We start from the raw sequence: 16,539 nt of genomic DNA on the forward strand, positions 1-16,539 counted from the left end.
CATGGCTTTGCAAGCCGCCTGCCTGGGTCATTTTTAGTATAATCCCTCCTGAACCCCTGCCTGGAGGTTGGGGCTATGGACTAAGTGAGCGGTGCAGACCCTGGGGAGCAGCGTGCCGGGGTAACCGGCCCGGGGCAGGGAGCGGAGCCGCGCCGGCTGCTGGCACCGCGGGTGTGATGGGGAGAGTCGCTGCTGGAGCAGGTTAAAGGCTTTCAGGTGCCTCAGCACTCCTCCTGCACCCGCCAGACTGCATGTACGGGCTGCACCTATGGCTTGGTGCTGTGCCTCTATCCGATGCTGGTCCCTCACCTCCTGGTCCCTCTCTGTGCCCCTGCATCCATCCATCCATCCATCCTTCCATCCATCCATCCAGGCTCACTCTGTCCCCTCGAGGTGGTCGCATCCTTCCTGTACCTTCCCCCAGAGCTCGCTGAGCCAAGCAAACGGGAGCCTGCGGTGTGAGCTGCAGCGGTTGATAGGCAGCGGGGGAGCCAAGGGGGGGGGAATTCTGCCCACCCGTACCCATCCCCGGCATCGCTGCCGCCTGCCTGCTCCTTCCTCCTCCTGTTTCCATGTGCTTTATCTGCTGTTTTGCAGGAAGCAGCTAGCAAAACTGGGGTCGAAAAAGCAGTGGAGAAAGCAGCTTGTGAAAAGGGACCGAAAACTCACGATGCTGAAGGACACGTATGACGGAGGAGGAGGGGAAGGGAGAGCCTCCTGCCCTTGGCCCGTGCAGAAAAAGGTTGCTGCCAGACCTCGGGACTCGCCAGTGTTTTCTTGTAAAGCTTGTTACAGTTTGTGTGATTGTGGAAGCAAAAAGCGCCTCGCGAAGAAAAACGAACCCTGTCTCACTGCCCTGGGCACGCTCGGGGGCAGAGTGGGAGCGGCGGGACGCCGTGGGACCACCGCACGTGGAACAAATAGCTTTTAAGTGGAGAGAAAGAGAGAGAGAGAGAAAAAAAAAAATAATAAAAATTGAAACTCTTGGCTCTTGGGAGGTTTCCGTAGACAGCTCGTCCCAGCTCCCTCGGCTTTGTGCCAGCTGGCGGCGCAGCATCCCGGGTCCTCCGAGATGAGCTGGGATGTGGGAGATGCTCCTGGTACGCTGCGGTGCTGCCTGCGGTTGTATCTGGCACACGGCCACACTGCACCGCACCAGTGCCAGCACCGGCACCAGCACGGTGGGCTGCCGGAGCACAGAGCTGGCTCACAGGGACCCAGCACCCTGGAGCGCTCGGTGGCTTTCTCACCCGTGGGTGTCCACTGGGGTGGGGGGGAAATTGGTTTTCTCTCCTGGTGGGTCCTCGCCTGCGGCCGAAGGGGTTGTGATGCGGAGCCAGGCGTGAGGGTGAGGACCTGCATCGCCTCCGCTGCACCCGTCAGCGCAGGGGTGAAATTCACCGTTCAAGCGCTGTTTTTGGGGGGGTGGGGGGTTGGACTTTATCTTTTGGAGAAGCTGGTCTCTGTTTCCTTGGAGAGCCAAAGCCTGTCCAGCTCCGCTCTCGCAGGCACTGGGTCCGCAGGCTGCGTGCCAGCCCTCAGCTCCCGTCTTGAACTGGGAGTTTTATTGCTTATTTGGAGTCAGTACTGGGGGGAAAAAAGGTTGGCGTGGTGGTTCATAAAGCAAGCGATGGTTTGAGCTGGTACCGTGGGTTTACAGCTCGTGGCGAGGGGGGACCCGGGTGTGCTGGGGGTGCATCGTGTCCCCATGCTGGTGCTGCTGCCACCTCGGCCATCCTTCTCCTCCATCCTAAAGGGATGCCGTCACTACCGTGTGAGAACAGCTTTCCGGTTGTTATTTTTCCTGTCTGTTCTTTGTAATACTCCGTTTGGAGCTTGGAAATAAACAACTGAAAGAAAAAAAAAAAAAAGAAAGAAAAAAAAAAAGTGCTTTTTCTCTGGGTCCTGCTCAGCAAAGGGGGTGGCCGGGGGGACACGCAGGTGTGCTCTCCTCTGGGTGGAGATGCCCCAGCTCCAGCGAGGGGTTCGTTAAGGAATTATTGCCATCCTCAAGGCCTGATGCTGTCCATTTTTATCAGCACCGTCGTTCCCTGGAGAGCCAGGGCTTCGGAGATGCCTGGCTGGGGGATGCTACTTGGGCGTCTCAGCTGTTCCTCCAGCCTGGGGGGGGTTATCCTGGTGGTTTGGGTGGGGTTTTTTTGCTAGCATGTCCCCTTGGGAGGGGGCTTCCTGGGGGGCACCCGGATGGGGGGAGGAGGTACCTGTGCCCCTTGGCTGAGGATGTAGAGAGCAGAGAGCCGTGCCAGCGGGGACTGCGGGTCTGCCCGTCCCTCTCTTAACACCCTCCCCCTCCCCCGGCCATCTGGGGAGGATAAACCAGATTTGGTTCAAATTCCTCTTCTCTGGTCCATCAGGTGGTACCTGAAGCACCATTTCTGCAGCCTGTCTGATCTCCCACCTGCAGCAGATCATTCCTGGCACGGTGGCCGTGTGGCTGCTCATCCGTGTCCCCGGTTTTAACACCACCCCCGGGGTGTCTCGTGGCCAGCAAAGCATCCCTGTGGGTGCTGCCTGGGGAGGGTGCTGGGAGACAGGGGCTCTGCAAAAAAATCGTCTTTTTTTTTTCTTGCAGGCAGGGCAAAAAAATCATTTGGGGGCAGCCCAAACCGCATTTTCCATAGGAAACAACCCTCTGCAGAAAAAAAACCACCAACTTGCTTCGCAATTTCTGGCCTTTCCGCCCCCCCCCCCCCCCCCCCCCCCCCGTTTTTAAGCAGATTTTGGGCTTATTTTGGCTCGGTGCTTTTCTCACCCTTGGAAAAGAAATTAAATTCGGGCAGGTGATGAGATGCGGTTTAGAGATTAAAGGGAAACTGGGAGAATTTTGTGCCGAAGGCGTCGAAGCTTTGGCGCTGCTGGTGGGTCCCGGGTGTGCAGTGTTCAAATGCCATCTAGTGGCACTGGGCACGGGTGGGACGTGGGGTGGCGGGGGGCTTTGGGGTGTCGACGGCTGGGCAGGGCTGGGGGGCTGGTGGGGACACTTGGCTTGTCCTGCGTTGCAGCTGGAGAGCACCCATGGGTGGCCTTTGCGGGGGAATATTAACGGCTAAATATTAAGTGCTGTTAACGAGGCGAGAGCAATGATGTGCAGGGTGCGAAACGTGTCACCCGAGGGGACCTGGGGACGTGGATCGGGCTCGGAGCAGAGCAGTGGTCCATAGGGAAGCCCTTAGCACCTGGAGCTGGGGATGCTGCTTTCCCCATGCACAACTCACACAAACCAGCCCAAATCCTGCTTTTCTGTCACCAAGACGACATTTTTGGGTGGAAAAAGGCACATCCAGGGAGAGTAACCCTAAATGAGGTCAGGCAGCTCCTCAGCCTGGGGTGGGCTGGAGCGAGTGGCCCTGCCATGTCAGGGATCCCACCCAGTGTGGAGGGAGCCAGACACCCCTCAAAAGGCACCTGGGGTCTGACTGACCCCCTGTGCCCCCCGGTGCTCCCACAGAGCCCCCTTTTCCTCGGATTACCGCCCTGCCAGCTGCTCTCCCAGCAGGCCTGGCTGGCAGCTCCTGAAATCCTATTACCGAGTTTCAGGAGAAATAAAAAGTTAATCATCTCCTTCGCCTGCTCTTCCTCCTCCTCCTCCTCACACCGCAGGAGCTCACGGAGGCGGCCGAGCCGATGCTGGGAGGCTGCGGCTGAGCCCCTGGATCCAGCCCCGGGCTGGCAGGGGCTGCAGTGCCGGGGGTCGGTGCCCGGTGACCGGGAGGAGGGAAGGAGGTCCGGAGAGGCCAGAGGGAACCATCCTGCTCGACGCTGGGCTGGGAGCCATGCCGCTGCAGACTGAGATCCTGCGCGAGGTCTGGGCTGCCGACAGGTGGGTGCTGGGGGGCAAGATGCGACCTGCGGGGTGGGCGATGTGCTGGGCATCCCCATCGGGTTCCCGTCTCCTCCAGCTCCTTTTCCTCCTGTTTTCAGTTTAGATGGGATTTAATGAGCTGTTTTATCAGCTTTTTGGCTCCGGGGTTCAGTGTGATGATGCTCATGGGTTTACAGAGGGCAGATGCGTTCGGTGGCGGGGGGTGTCCCCAGATTAACCTCGTTGCTGTCACCCTTGGCCAAAGCAGAGCCCTGGGCTCCCTGCTAGGAAGGATGCTGTTGGCTGAGCTTGACCCAGCCGAGATGGGGAGCTGCTTCTGGAGGCAAATGAAATGAAATGAAATGAATGACCTTTCCCCCCGGCCAAATATTGGGGTCGTGCTCAGCTGGAGGGTCTCAGCCCTACCAGGAGCTGCGGGGGGCTGAAAGCCCCTCACCCCTTTGCTTTCTCTGCCCCACAGCCCCAGCGAGGAGCCAGGGACCCCCCATCACAAGCCCAAGCAGGTGAGAAAAAATCCTTCCCCCCCCCAGCCCCAGTGCCACCATCCCCTGCTGCAGGCAGCCCCCAAGGGCTGGGGACATCCGAGATCCCCAAACCCTGGGGCCCCACAAGAGACCAACCTGGGGCTGGACAGGCTCCTCCATCGGGGTGCTGCAGCCCAGAGGGGGGCATGAGCTTTTGGGGACCACCCCCCTCCAGAGCAGGTGGGTAGAGGGAATCCCACAAAGCCCCCCCTGCTCCTTTGTGCATCCTTCCAAACCCTCTTTCCAATGCTCTGAAGCACCCCATGAGGTGGGCTCTCAGTTCCTAATTAACACTTTAATTAAGCCTCTTAGTTAAGCCGTGACTCACTTTCCCCCAGCCGTGACCCCAAAGGCCAGACCCCTCTCCCTGCGTTTTAGCACAGCCCTCGGGTACCACCCAGCCTTCCAGGGGTCTCAGCAGTGATTTCATCAACCACCCAATTTAATTAGCAGCCCCTCCTCAAAAGGCTTCGTTAAGTAATGAACCAAGGGACTGTCTTCCCCCCCAGCTGCTTAAGGGATTAAAGGATGTGAAGGAGCTTTTCAGTGTGAGCTGATGACATGGAAGAAACCAGCCAGTTCCTGGTTCTGCTGTGGGACCCCCAGTTTCCCCCTTGGCCAAATCTGCCATGCTGGGATCCTGCTGGGATCCAGCCGGATCCCCTCTTGCAAAACACCTTCCCCCGCCACGCTGGGGCATCCGGGAGGGATGGCACCCCTGCGAGGGGCAAGGTGCTTTGTCGGGTGGTGGGTGCCTTGGTGCAACTGGATATGCTTAAATCCCTTTCTGATGGTCCCAAGCTGCCACCCCCTCCCCAAATACCTCCTGGGCAGAGCCCACTGCTGCCCCACATTCTCCGCATTTGGTAAATCGGGGTTATTTATAGCCCCAGCTCACCGGGATTAGGTGTGCTGTGCCTAATCCCCCTGCTTTACCGCTCCCACTGACCTCCATCCCGCACGGCCCCGCAGCTCCTGGCCTCCGGCGGGGACCTTTTGCGGGGACAAGTGGAGATGGAGGTGCGGAGCTGGGCTGCCTGCCCATCCCCATGTCCCCTGTCCCAGCTCGGGTCCCCTCGGATGCCCCTCGGTGCCCAGGGTGACTCCTGGCCGGGGTCCCTATGGCACAGCGTGGCTTGTCTCCATACCGGCACGGTCCATGGTGTTGTGGCAGCGCCAGCACCATGTCCCTTGTCCCCGGGGCTGGCGTGGGGCTGGCTGTCCCAGCAATGATGCTCTCCCACCTGTCTAACAGCCCTTTCTCTTTTCCTCCCTCTGCCTTCGCTGGGCGGCTGCCCCATGGTAAGTCACTCGTCTGAAGATGCCAGCATATCCCTGTCCCCGCAGCAGGTCCCAGTTCCCTCGCGGGGCTGGGGAAAAGCCCGGCTGTTCTGGAAAAGCAGCTGGTGCTGTCTGAGCAGGGGTTGCCCTGCCCAGGGAAAAGGGGTTGAAGGCTGGCACTGCTCCGCAGCACCGGCCGCGGGGGCAGAAGGTGAAGAAGAAGCGGCAGGAGCCGATGCTGGAGGCCGAGGCCAAGCCCCGGCGGCTGCGGGTGAAGAAGCTGAGCGAGGCGGGGGCTGCGGAGGAGCCCCGTGCCCCAGCACAGGGTAAGCACAGACCTTCCCCCTGATCCCATGGGATGCTGGTCCCCCCACAATCCTGCAGCCGCCGCGCTCAACATCACTGGCATCCCTTGAAACGTGCAGGGGTGAAGAAGCTGAAGAAGAAGAAGGAGGAGAAGGGGGAGGAGGAGGGTGACAAGGACCCCAAACTCACCAGGGAGCCTCGGAAGAAGAAGGAGAGCCCAGCCACCCGCTCCCGTGTGGCCAAGGCCCCCAAGAAGCAGCAAGGTGGGGGGGCAGCACCCACACCTCTGTGGGCATCTCGTGTCCCCATGCACCATGTCCCACCGGTGCCACCGATGCTCCCGGTGTCTCAGGGGCTCTGCACATGCCGGGGGGTGGGGTGGGGGGATTTTGGCCAAAGCCCATCCCCACACCGGGGAGCAAAGGGGATGTGGTGGGGGACCTGCACGCGTGGCGCTGGCTGGGAGTCGGGATCGGGGCTGGGGACATGCTCCCTGGGAACGTGGCAGTGGCTGGCTGGCTGGTGCCACCAGCTCCCCAGACATCTTTCCGGAGGAAAAAGATGGGGTGGGCAAAATGATGGGGCTCATCCCCCACCCCCCACCCCCCCTCCCCCCAGCTCATCCCCCCAGGGCTGCAGCCACGAGATGGCAGTGTGACTTTGCACGCTGTGTCCGGCGCTGGACGTGGCCAACAAGCCACTGGCCACCACCGCTGGCCCGGGCACCCATGGCCCAGCACCCATGGCCCAGCACCCCCGCGGTGGGGTGGGGGGTGGGTGCCTGCGCTGCCGAGGGACGTTCCCTGCTCCCGGAGCACAAGGCGGTGGGTCCCCGATGCGAAAGGCCATCGCGCTGCTGATGCCGTGGTGTCACCTCCGGGCAGAGCCGGCTGAGGACTCGGAGGAGGAAGAAGAGGAGGAAGAGGTGGAGAATAAAGACCCTCCAAAAAAGCTGAAGAAGAAGGTTCCCAAAGACCCCCCCTCGGGCGAGGGCAGGGAGAAGAAGCTGAAGCCGAAGGGTGAGCACCAGGGGTGTCCTGGCTGCATCTGTCCTGGCTGGGATGAGGGGACAGCCCCTGGGCCCTCGTTGTCCTGGGAGGCTCACAGGGCTTCAGAGGATTCGCCCCCTCACCTTTCCCGCTGCCCTCATCCTGCCACCTCCCTGTCCCCATCCCCGCCTGTCCCCATCCCCCTGTTCAGCCGCTCATCGGCTCCTCTGTCCCCCAAGGAGACAAAAGCGACCCTGATGGCAAAGCCAAATCTGCCAAAAGCACCAAGAAGGAGCAGATGTCCATGTTCCAGGTGAACGGGGAGAAAAAGGAGAAGAAAAGCAAGAAGAAAGGTACTGGGTGAGCAGGGGGGGTGGCAGCCCGTCCCACTGCCCCACAGCATCTTCCTGAGCCAACAGCACCCGGTGCTGCGTGACGGTGCTCCCCATGTCCCCCCCGCCAGCCACCACCAGCAGCGACGAGGAGGATGATTCCGACTCCAGCACAAAACCCATCAGGTCGGAGAAGAAGAAAAACCCGGCGTCCCTCTTCCAGACAGGCGGGGACCCCCCGAGGGAGAAGAAATCAAAAAAAAAAGGTGGGAGCCTGGCATTGGCAATGCGTTGGAGGGTGGTGGGTGCTGGAGGGGCTCGTGGGGGTGCGGCTGAGCCTGGCCATGGAGAAGGGGGTTATGATCAATGGTGTTGGTGTGGGTCTGTGCCGAGCTCGGTTTTGGGGTTTGGTGGGGTCAGGCTCTTCCCTCCACTGTCCCCCTGCCCGTTCCTGCCCGCAGCTCCTCCCAAAGCGGCCGAGAGCGAGGAGGAGAGCCCGGAGACCCCGCAGAAAAACTCCAACAAGAAAGGGAAAGGGAAGAAGTCAAAGAAGGTACAAAAAAAACCCAACCAAAAAACCCTCAGACCCATGGGGGTCCCCTCAGGGGGTGGGGGCAGCAGCTCTTCCCCCCAGGGCAGGTTGGGGGGGCTGGAGCATCCCCCAGGGAGACTCACTGCAGCACTGTCCCCAAAGCCACCAGCTGCAGAGCCACAGCCTGGGGGGGAACCGGGAGCAAGGAGCCATCAGCTGGGAGGGGAGGAGAGCTTTTGGCAGGTTTGGCTTTGGGGTCACCATCCCCTCCCGTGTGGCAGCTGAAGGAGGAGAGGCCCCTGTCACCTGTCATCGAGGTGGACAACCTGGAGGAGTTTGTGCTGCGGCCGGCGCCCCAGGGAGTGACTGTCAAGTGCCGGGTAACGCGGGACAAGAAGGGGATGGACCGGGGGCTTTACCCCACCTATTACCTCCACTTGGATAACGACAAGAAGGTGAGCAGGAGTGGGGGCGTGGAGACCCCTGGGGCTCTACACCCACCCCAAGGAGCACCCTCGGGGTTTTTGGGGATGCCTGTCTGCATCCCACCATGGCGGTGGGTCCTGGACAGGGCTGCCCCCCTCCCCTGCAATTCCTCTTGGGAAATGCCCTGTGTTGATGGTACCTGGGATGATGAGCAAGCGTCGGCCAGAGAGCCGCGCTGACGCCGGGCTGGGCTCAGACCCTCCTGTCCCATCGCTCAGCCAGTATCTTCAGGATCATCTTCACTCCGCGCGTCACTTGTGCAAGGTCGTGGCAGTGACCCGTTGGCCCGAGCCTTGTGCAGAGAGTATTTCGGGGTGGCGAGCTGGGGACAGCTGTGGCAATGGCAATGCCCCCTCCCCACGTGGTCCCACTGCCCTCCCAGGTGTTCCTCCTCGCCGGGAGGAAGCGTAAGAAAAGCAAAACCTCCAACTACCTCATCTCCATCGACCCCACCGACCTGTCACGGGGGGGAGAGAACTTCATTGGGAAACTGAGGTAGGTGCGGAGGTGGCACCCTGTTTTGGTGGCACCCCATTCCTGCAGCACCCTCCTCCTGCTCCATGGGTTGCCCTGAGCGATGGCTGGATCAGGCAGGAGGCTCAATTTGGCGTTCCCCACTGCTGGGTTGACCCAAGGAGTGTCGGGGGGTCGGGAGGGGAAAACAGGCTCATCTGGTTCCTCCTGGTAGGCAGGTCACAGCTAGAAACGGCACCCGGCAAGTCTTGGCCTGCTGCACCGCTGGCAGCTGTGCCGCGATGCTGGGGGTCCCCATGGCGGCAGCACCCTATAGCACCCCGATTTTGGGGTGCCCTGGACCCGAACAAACAGCGAAAGGGTGGGACGGACAGTGCTAGCCAGGGGCTGCACGTAGGTTTTGCGGCTGGAGCAAAGCTGAGGCTGTGCCTGGAGGGTGGGGGGGACAGGGCAGGTGGGAGGGGTCCCGGTGGCACTGGCTGTGGTCATCTCCCACCCTCGTCTGCAGATCCAACCTGATGGGCACAAAGTTTACGGTGTTCGACAACGGTGCGAACCCCGACAGGGCCAACGCCGACTGGTCCAACGTGCGGCAGGAGCTCTCGGCCGTGGTCTACGTAAGTAGAGATGTGGGCCCCCCCGGGACCCCCCAGGCAGGTGGTGAGGGGGTCCTGACCTGCACCCCTTTTGCTGGGCCAATGCTCCAGGGTGCTGCAGAGGTGCAGGATGGGCTGGTTCCATCCCCAAGCCCTTGCTCAGCCGCCGTCGAGGGGCTGCAGCCCATGGGGGTCACTGGGTTCAGGGACGGGGTTTCTCCTGCAGGAAACCAACGTTTTAGGGTTCAAAGGACCCCGGAAAATGACGGTCATCATCCCGGGGATGAACGCCGACAATGAGAGGGTGCCCATCCGGCCCCGTAATGTAAGTCGGGGCCAGACTGGGAGAAACTCCTCGGGGACTGGATTTGCTGGGATTCACCCGGAATTTTACCCATTTTGGGGCACTGAAAACCTGTCAGGTGTCCCTGGAATTCAAGTCACCTCCCTGAGAGGTGGGAGTTGCGCTGTCTGTATTTTTTTCTCGGTGCTGGATCCTGCCCCCCAGATGGGTACTGCTACCGAAGCATCCCCCCGGGCACGCCACAGGGGTGGCAGGGCTGCAGATGGGATCACCCCAACCCCACTGTCCCCCCTCTTGCCCTCCCCAGGACAACGACGGCCTCCTGATGCGATGGCAGAACAGAAACATGGACAACGTGATCGAACTGCACAACAAGGCGCCGGTGTGGAATGATGAGACCCAGTCCTACGTCCTCAACTTCCACGGCCGGGTCACTCACGCCTCCGTCAAAAACTTCCAGATTGTTCACGGCAGCGACCGTAAGCTGGGAAGGGGATGGGATGGGGATGGGATGGGATGGGGATGGGGATGGGATGGGATGGGGATGGGATGGGATGGGATGGGATGGGATGGGATGGGATGGGGGGGATGGGATGGGATGGGGGGGATGGGATGGGATGGGATGGGGGGGTGGGATGGGATGGGATGGGGTGGGATGGGATGGGATGGGATGGGATGGGGGGGATGGGATGGGATGGGGGGGTGGGATGGGATGGGATGGGATGGGATGGGGGGGATGGGATGGGATGGGATGGGGGGGATGGGATGGGATGGGGGGGGATGGGAGGATGGGATGGGGGGCAATGGTGGGGGAGCACTGGCTGGCCCCAGCACCCCCTTTTTTTTGCTGAGGCTTCGTTTTTTCATGCATGGGGGCTTTGGGGTCTCGCTGGAGCTGGGCTGAAGCCAGGCAGGGCATGTGGCACCCTGCAGGCAGCTGCCTGCTGGCCCTGGGTGCCGGCAGAGGGAGCGCGCGGGTCACCTGTTGCCAGGCAGATTAGGGCAAGGACAAATCCTGTGGGGTGCTGAGCCCCCTCCCCATCACGCTACAGCCACCCACTCAGCCCAGGCCACCCCAGAGCATCACCCCCAGCACACACCCCACATGTGCACCCTGGGGCGCACCGTGCCTTGGGGACAGTCCCTTGGGGGTGGCGGTGGCTCTGTCCCCACCGGACGCGGCCGTTTGTCACCTGTCCGGCGCAGTCAGAAGCCCTTGGCCTCCGGGGTGTTGGGTTACGGGACAGAAAAAACCTCTCGGGGGCCCCTGGTTATTTTTACAGATTTCCTGTCACCCGCCCTCTGGTAGCAGCGGTCCCATGGGGGGGGCGAGTGGGGTCCTTGTCCCTCGGGGGGCTGCGGCTCCCGGGGAGGGCGTGCTGGGGGGGCCGAGGTGGTTCCATGCAATGGGAAAATGATGCTTTTTGGTAACAGGCATAGCAGCGTGGCCAGCCGGGGGTGGGGGGGGCGGTTTGGGATGCTGCTGCGTGCGTGGGCACCCTGGGCACGGGGTGGGCTGGGGGTGGGGGTGCCACCCCAGCCGCTCGCCCTCTCTCCCCCAGCCGACTACATCGTGATGCAGTTCGGGCGCGTGGCGGACGATGCCTTCACCATGGACTACAACTACCCGCTGTGCGCCGTGCAGGCCTTCGCCATCGCCCTCTCCAGCTTCGACGGGAAGCTGGCCTGCGAGTAGCGCCCGCGCCGGGGCCGCTGGGGCCGTGTGCCGGTGCCCGGTGGGTGCTCCTGCATCCCCGTCCGGCTCCGCTGCCTCCAATTCCACCTTCTGCCCGGTGAATGCCGCGGTTGCTGCTTCTCCCGCAGCGGCTCGAGGTGCACGGTGCCTGCGGAGCGCCGTGGGACACTCCTCTGGCTGTGGCCACCTTCTCCGGGCAAACTGGGGACAGATAACTGGTCTGGGGCAGATGGCAGAGTCAGGTCCGGGGTATATTTAGCAAATGAGGCTGACTGCAATCCCAAGCTCATCCCTTTGAGACGTTTCTTGGACTCGGATCCTGGAAACTCATCCCCCACCCTCCCTCCCCTTTTTTTTTTTTTTTTTTTTTTTTAGGTTCTGGTTTGTATTTTGTAGCTCAATCTCTCAGTGAGAGGACGGTTGGTGGTCTCAGTTCGTGTTTGCTCATCCCCCCCCATGAGTGTGCACAGGACCCACACATGGCAAGGCTCTGCCCGGGCCCCTGGTGAGGGACCCCGTGCCTGGCTCGATGCCCACTGGGCACCAAACCCCCCTCCCACCCCATTTTGCCCTGGCACAAGTGGCTGGGCGATGCCCGCAGTGTCTTTGCATGCCCTGAGTTCTCCACCCGTTGGGTCTCATCCTGCTGCCTGGAAGCCTTTGGGGCTTTGGGTCCCCGAGGAGCAGCCCAGCACCCAGAGCACCAGCGGCACACGGGCACGTGCCGAGGGAAGCAGGTGCTGGCAGGGGAGGGCTGGCAGCCACGTGAGGCAGAGCTGGCATCACCGGCACGGGGCCGGGCTGGGTTGGTGCCACCAGGAGAGACCTGGAAGGGAAAACTCTGGGTGCACCAGGAAGCCCTGGGGTGACTCACAAGGTGTGGTGCGGTGCTGAGTCACGCTCAGTGCCTGGATGGGCTCCACCGAGCCCCCCCGTGCCCCGGCTGCTCGCCACCCCGCTGCTCTGTGGCATCTACAGATGGTGGTCCCATGCACCCCGGGTATCCCCACTGCCAGGATGGGTCCCACTGGTGCTCCCTGCTCATGGGGCGGTGCCACCCCATGGCACAGACCTGTGGGGTGTCACGGGGGGCTGGCGGGGAGTCACTGGGAAGGGGAGAGGCTGGAGAGGGTCAGCGTGGGGGGAGCAGGGCAGCCCGTGCCCCCGTTTCCAGCACAAACCCACCTTTGTGGGGTGAGGATTTGGCTGCACAGACAGTCCCAACGGATTAATTCAGTGGTGAGAAACACCGGGACGTGTCAAGGTGCCCTGAGACGTGGTCCTCGACCCCCCGGTAATGCTTCTCTCGCCTGCTCAGCTCATGCACTGACCCCAGGGGGGGCTGATAGAAATTGGGGTCCCCTTCCTGAGACACATATAGGTCTTTTCCCCGTTCTGGGGGTGACCTGACTCCCCACATTAATGTGGTGAGAGGTAGCCGGGCAGAAAGGCCAAGGAGCAGGACAGGGATGAGACGGATGCGGTCGCGCAAGAAGGATGCTCATCCTTGCTGGGCAGTGTCGCAACGCCGCCGCGGCCCGAGCCCGTCCCTGCACGGGCCTGGGGACAGATGACGGTGGCAGTGGGACCACGAGCTGCAGCCGGACCGCTGGCGAACATCTGCCCCAGGGGCTTTGCAGGCCCGAGCCGAGGTTTTCCCACCAGCTACACGAATCCAGGCTCTGTGATTCACTGGCGGATGCTGGCGGCCGGGGCAGATGGAGGCGGCCAGCTCAGGGACAAGGGGCCAGCGTGGGCCATAGTCCCTCACCCGTGCGGCGAGATCAGAGACCTTCTTGTGAGCCAAAGGGAGAACCAGCGTCCCCTGGTTAGGTATGGCCAGCAAATGTGGGGAAAGCAAGAGCTTTCTGCCCAAATCCAGCCACGATCCCAACATCTGTTTGAAATCGGGAAAAGCTCAGCTAACGGTTGAGCTAACACTTGTCCCCGTTTCCTCTGGTGGAAGCAGAAAAGTTGGAGCGGGGTGAGAGAGAGGGGTTTGGGCTTCCCAAGCTCTCGCTGGAGTGTGAGCTGCTGTTATCCCAGCTGCTCCACAGGGAGTTTCTCTCTCTCCTCACCCAAAAAATCTCCATGTTGCTTGCAAACCCCTTGGGATTCCCAGCCTGCAGCCTAAGCGAAGCAAAAGGCATCTGCCGTGGGTCTCCAAGGCAATGCCACCCCATCCCAGCACGCAGATCCCACATCAGCCGCCCGCCCCGAACCACTTACACAAACCCTCTAACCCAAACCAACTGCGGCACAAGAAACAAATGAAAAAAATTTTAATAGGGCGATGGATATTTGGGCCCTTTGTTTGCGCTGGCTGTTCACACCAGAGGAGACGCGGGATGGAAGCAGTTGCAATGTGTATCTGCTTTGGCCGACGGAAAGTGTGACGGATGCGCCGGCAGACCAATGGCTGAGGATGCTGGGGTGTGCGTGGGTGTGAAAGGAATGCTCGCTGCAAGAAAAGATCAAAAAAAAAAAAAAAAAGAGAGAGAGAGAAGGAGCCTTATCAACAGCATTTGAGCCCTAAGTGTGTGTCTTCCTTGGAGAAAGGGTTTTCTCCATCCCCAGGGATGATGTTTTCCTGGCAGCACCAGACTTGGAGGCTTCTGGAGTTTCAGTTCAGGGAGCTGGTGTCGGGGATGGATTTAAACGCACTGAGTGCTCAGGCAGGGGCACAAGCCCAGCCAGCGGCCAGAGGAGAGACTGTCAACAGCTCCTCAAGGGAACCTCCTGGGAAATGCATTTTAGTTTTGCAAAGGAGGTTATAAGGCGAAGGGGAGGGAAAAAGATAAGGTCCCACCTCGATGCTGGGCGCTGCATCCTAGCCCAGAGCATTGCCACTGCCGTGCCGGTGGCTCTCACAGGTGGTGGTGGCTGGCATCCCCATCCCGCGATCTGGGATGCTGCTGCTGCTGCGGAGCGGAGCAGGAGGATGGAGGAAGAGGCTCTTCTCCTACCACTCACTCCCCCCAGACTGGGGGGGCTCCGCACACCCAGCCCCGAGCACAGGCTCAGTGCTTGCACTCTCCGGGGGGCTGTGGGGTATTTCCATGGGGGTCTCAAGGGCAAACGGCCCATCAGGTGGGCAACCTGCAGCAGGAGAGGGCTGGCCACATCCCGGCAGGTGCGGGAAGGGATACAGGGATACAGGATACAGGGATACAGGATACAGGGACACAGGGATACAGGGATACGGGGATACAGGGATACGGGGATACAGGGATACAGGGATACAGGGATACAGGCACAGGGAAGCTCCTCGCCAGGCAATGGAAGGGCCGGAGCTGTTTGGTTCCCCACGAGCGCCCTGCCCAGTGGAGAGCATCGCCTCAGCCTTGGGGGGCTCTCGCCCCATACTTTGAAGTGATGATAGGTTAATTAATTAAAGAAGTGATTGTGACAGATGTTTTTCTCTCCCCTTCCCTTCCCTGTGTATTTATTTTGGTGACTTTTTTTAGAGGGAAAGGCGGGCTGGTGGCCGGTAAGCTGGGCTGTGGGTTTGCAGGATGGGCTTTTTCTCGGTGCAGCGAGCGACAGGCAGTGATGGGAAAGCCAATATTTTTCAACCACTTTTAAAAAAGAATCATTTTTTAATTAGTGAATCCATTCTGGAGAAGTGTTGGAGTTTTACAATGTTGTAGCTGTTCTTGGTGTCTTGCCTAGACTTGGATGTTCTGGCCATAAGAAAATATTATTTATGGCGTTGCTGCTCGCAGCTCTTTTATATTATAATTTGGGAAAGGAAGTTGCTGTTCCCACCAGTGGACGAAGAATAGCAGAAACGAGGATTACGGACTTCTGAAGGAGGGGAAAAAAGGAAAAAAAAAAAAAAAAAAAAAAAAAAGGAGGCAGGATTGAAACAAATCACTGAGCAGGGCTGGCATAGCCACGCTCCAGAAGCAGCTCATCCCAGCATCACCGGCGGTTGGGTCGGATGCTGAGCGGCGCTGGAGCCTGACCCCTGCCCAGCCGGCAGGCTCAGCGCAGCGGTGACCCCCTCGGTACTCCCCTGCGAGGCATTACATGTGTTCCTAAACATTTGCAGATCAGGCTTTTATTCATGGGCTAATGCACGCTTGTTTGCTCATGCCTTACTCAGCCTAAACTCCTATTGAACTCAATTAAGCCTGTCATCTCCAGGAGCAGTCAATGTCATTTTTGCCCAAGTAAGGGATGAGTAACGAGCGCTCCGAAGGGCCCTTGGAGAATAGCAGCCATTTTGTTGCAGTTTTTGGTCCAGATTTCTTACAAGTTAGCACCAGGCCGAGGGTGGAAGAATGCGATAGGGCTTTATTAATCACCCACGATTGCTGAATGTGCTGGATGCTTCGGAGCCTGTCGCTTTACGGGCTGAAGCGTTGGCTGGCGTGTCCCAAAATGCTTGAATACAACCAAGCTCAGCACGAAAATTAGAAAAATATGTTTCTAGAAGGGATGGGATGCAAAGAGCATCCCTTCTCCAAGCAGGGCAGTGGGGAGGGTCCCGCTCCCTGATTTACCTCTGTGGGTTTCGGGTACCGTGGCGCAGGTCCTCAGCGTGTGCCGGCCCCCACGGCCGGTGGGATGGGGGGTTTTGCCGCGTGTTGCCCATCTCGTGGCCGCGGTTCCCGACAGTCAGGCTGGGTCGTGGCCAGGGACTCGCATGCGATCAGCTGGCTGCGGCTTAGCGCGTTACCACCCATCGGCTCGCTCGGAGGAAATGATTGCGGGCTGGCTCCTGGCTGGGTTCCCTCGGGAAACCGCAACGGCGTGGGCTGAGATCCCCATCCTGGGTACCGGGAGGTGTGGAGGGTGTCCGGGTGGGATGGGGAATCTGCATGCCGGTGGGGGGTGAGGGGCTGAGGAGGGTGGTAAAGGTGTTTGGGGATGAGGATGTGAGATGGGCATGAAGGTGTTTGGAGGGGGATGAGGGTGTGAGGGTGGGTGAGAAGGGGGATGAAGGTGTTTGGAGGGAGGCGAGGAAAAGATTGAAAGGGTTTGGAGGAGGGTGAGGCTGTGAAGATGGGGATGAGGAGAGGGATGAAGGTGATTGGAAGCAGACGAGGAGGGGATTGAAGGGGCTTGGAGGAGGATGAGGGTGTGAAGGTGGGGATGAGGAGAGGGATGAAGGGGTTTGGTGGTGGATGAGGAAGAGATTGAAGGGGTTTGGAGGAGGGTGAGGGTGTG

The 16,539-nt window shown here is 60.4% G+C and overlaps 2 protein-coding genes across 8 annotated transcripts in view; both read left to right on the forward strand.

The window, feature by feature from the left end:
• FKBP5 (FKBP prolyl isomerase 5) overlaps nucleotides 1–989 on the forward strand; it is a 29,979-nt gene extending 28,990 nt beyond the window's left edge. For all 4 annotated transcript variants that reach the window (XM_037410411.1, XM_037410414.1, XM_037410412.1 and 1 more), the window contains one exon: nucleotides 598–989. In XM_037410411.1, the coding sequence (XP_037266308.1) occupies nucleotides 598–690 (93 nt within the window). In that variant the 3' untranslated portion in view covers nucleotides 691–989. The remainder of the gene's footprint in view (nucleotides 1–597) is intronic.
• A 2,608-nt stretch (nucleotides 990–3,597) lies between these two features.
• TULP1 (TUB like protein 1) lies at nucleotides 3,598–11,734 on the forward strand. Of its 4 annotated transcripts, XM_037410839.1 has the most exons (14): nucleotides 3,598–3,841; nucleotides 4,305–4,347; nucleotides 5,858–5,975; nucleotides 6,075–6,218; nucleotides 6,840–6,974; nucleotides 7,184–7,297; nucleotides 7,408–7,542; nucleotides 7,738–7,829; nucleotides 8,090–8,263; nucleotides 8,677–8,789; nucleotides 9,277–9,385; nucleotides 9,591–9,689; nucleotides 9,976–10,147; nucleotides 11,231–11,734. In XM_037410839.1, the coding sequence occupies exons 1-14, from the start codon at nucleotides 3,795–3,797 to the stop codon at nucleotides 11,362–11,364; spliced, it is 1,629 nt and encodes a 542-aa protein (XP_037266736.1). In that variant the 5' UTR covers nucleotides 3,598–3,794; the 3' UTR covers nucleotides 11,365–11,734. The 4 variants fall into 4 exon arrangements, with proteins under 4 accessions (XP_037266736.1, XP_037266739.1, XP_037266738.1 ...); XM_037410842.1 differs by lacking the exon at nucleotides 4,305–4,347; XM_037410841.1 differs by lacking the exons at nucleotides 3,598–3,841; nucleotides 4,305–4,347 and adding an exon at nucleotides 4,368–5,388.
• The last annotated feature ends 4,805 nt before the right edge of the window (nucleotides 11,735–16,539 follow it).

Source organism: Falco rusticolus, chromosome 17, assembly GCF_015220075.1.
Source record: "Falco rusticolus isolate bFalRus1 chromosome 17, bFalRus1.pri, whole genome shotgun sequence".
Classification (NCBI taxonomy): Eukaryota; Metazoa; Chordata; class Aves; order Falconiformes; family Falconidae; genus Falco; species Falco rusticolus.

Excerpts from the sequence above, each read along its gene's own strand:
- TULP1 (XM_037410839.1), top strand. The coding sequence starts at position 3,795 with ATGCCGCTGCAGACTGAGATCCTGCGCGAGGTCTGGGCTGCCGACAG. Across the intron at positions 5,976-6,074 it reads GCCCCGTGCCCCAGCACAGG|GGGTGAAGAAGCTGAAGAAG; the intron begins GTAAGCACAGAC and ends TGAAACGTGCAG. Across the intron at positions 7,830-8,089 it reads AAGGGAAGAAGTCAAAGAAG|CTGAAGGAGGAGAGGCCCCT; the intron begins GTACAAAAAAAA and ends CCCGTGTGGCAG.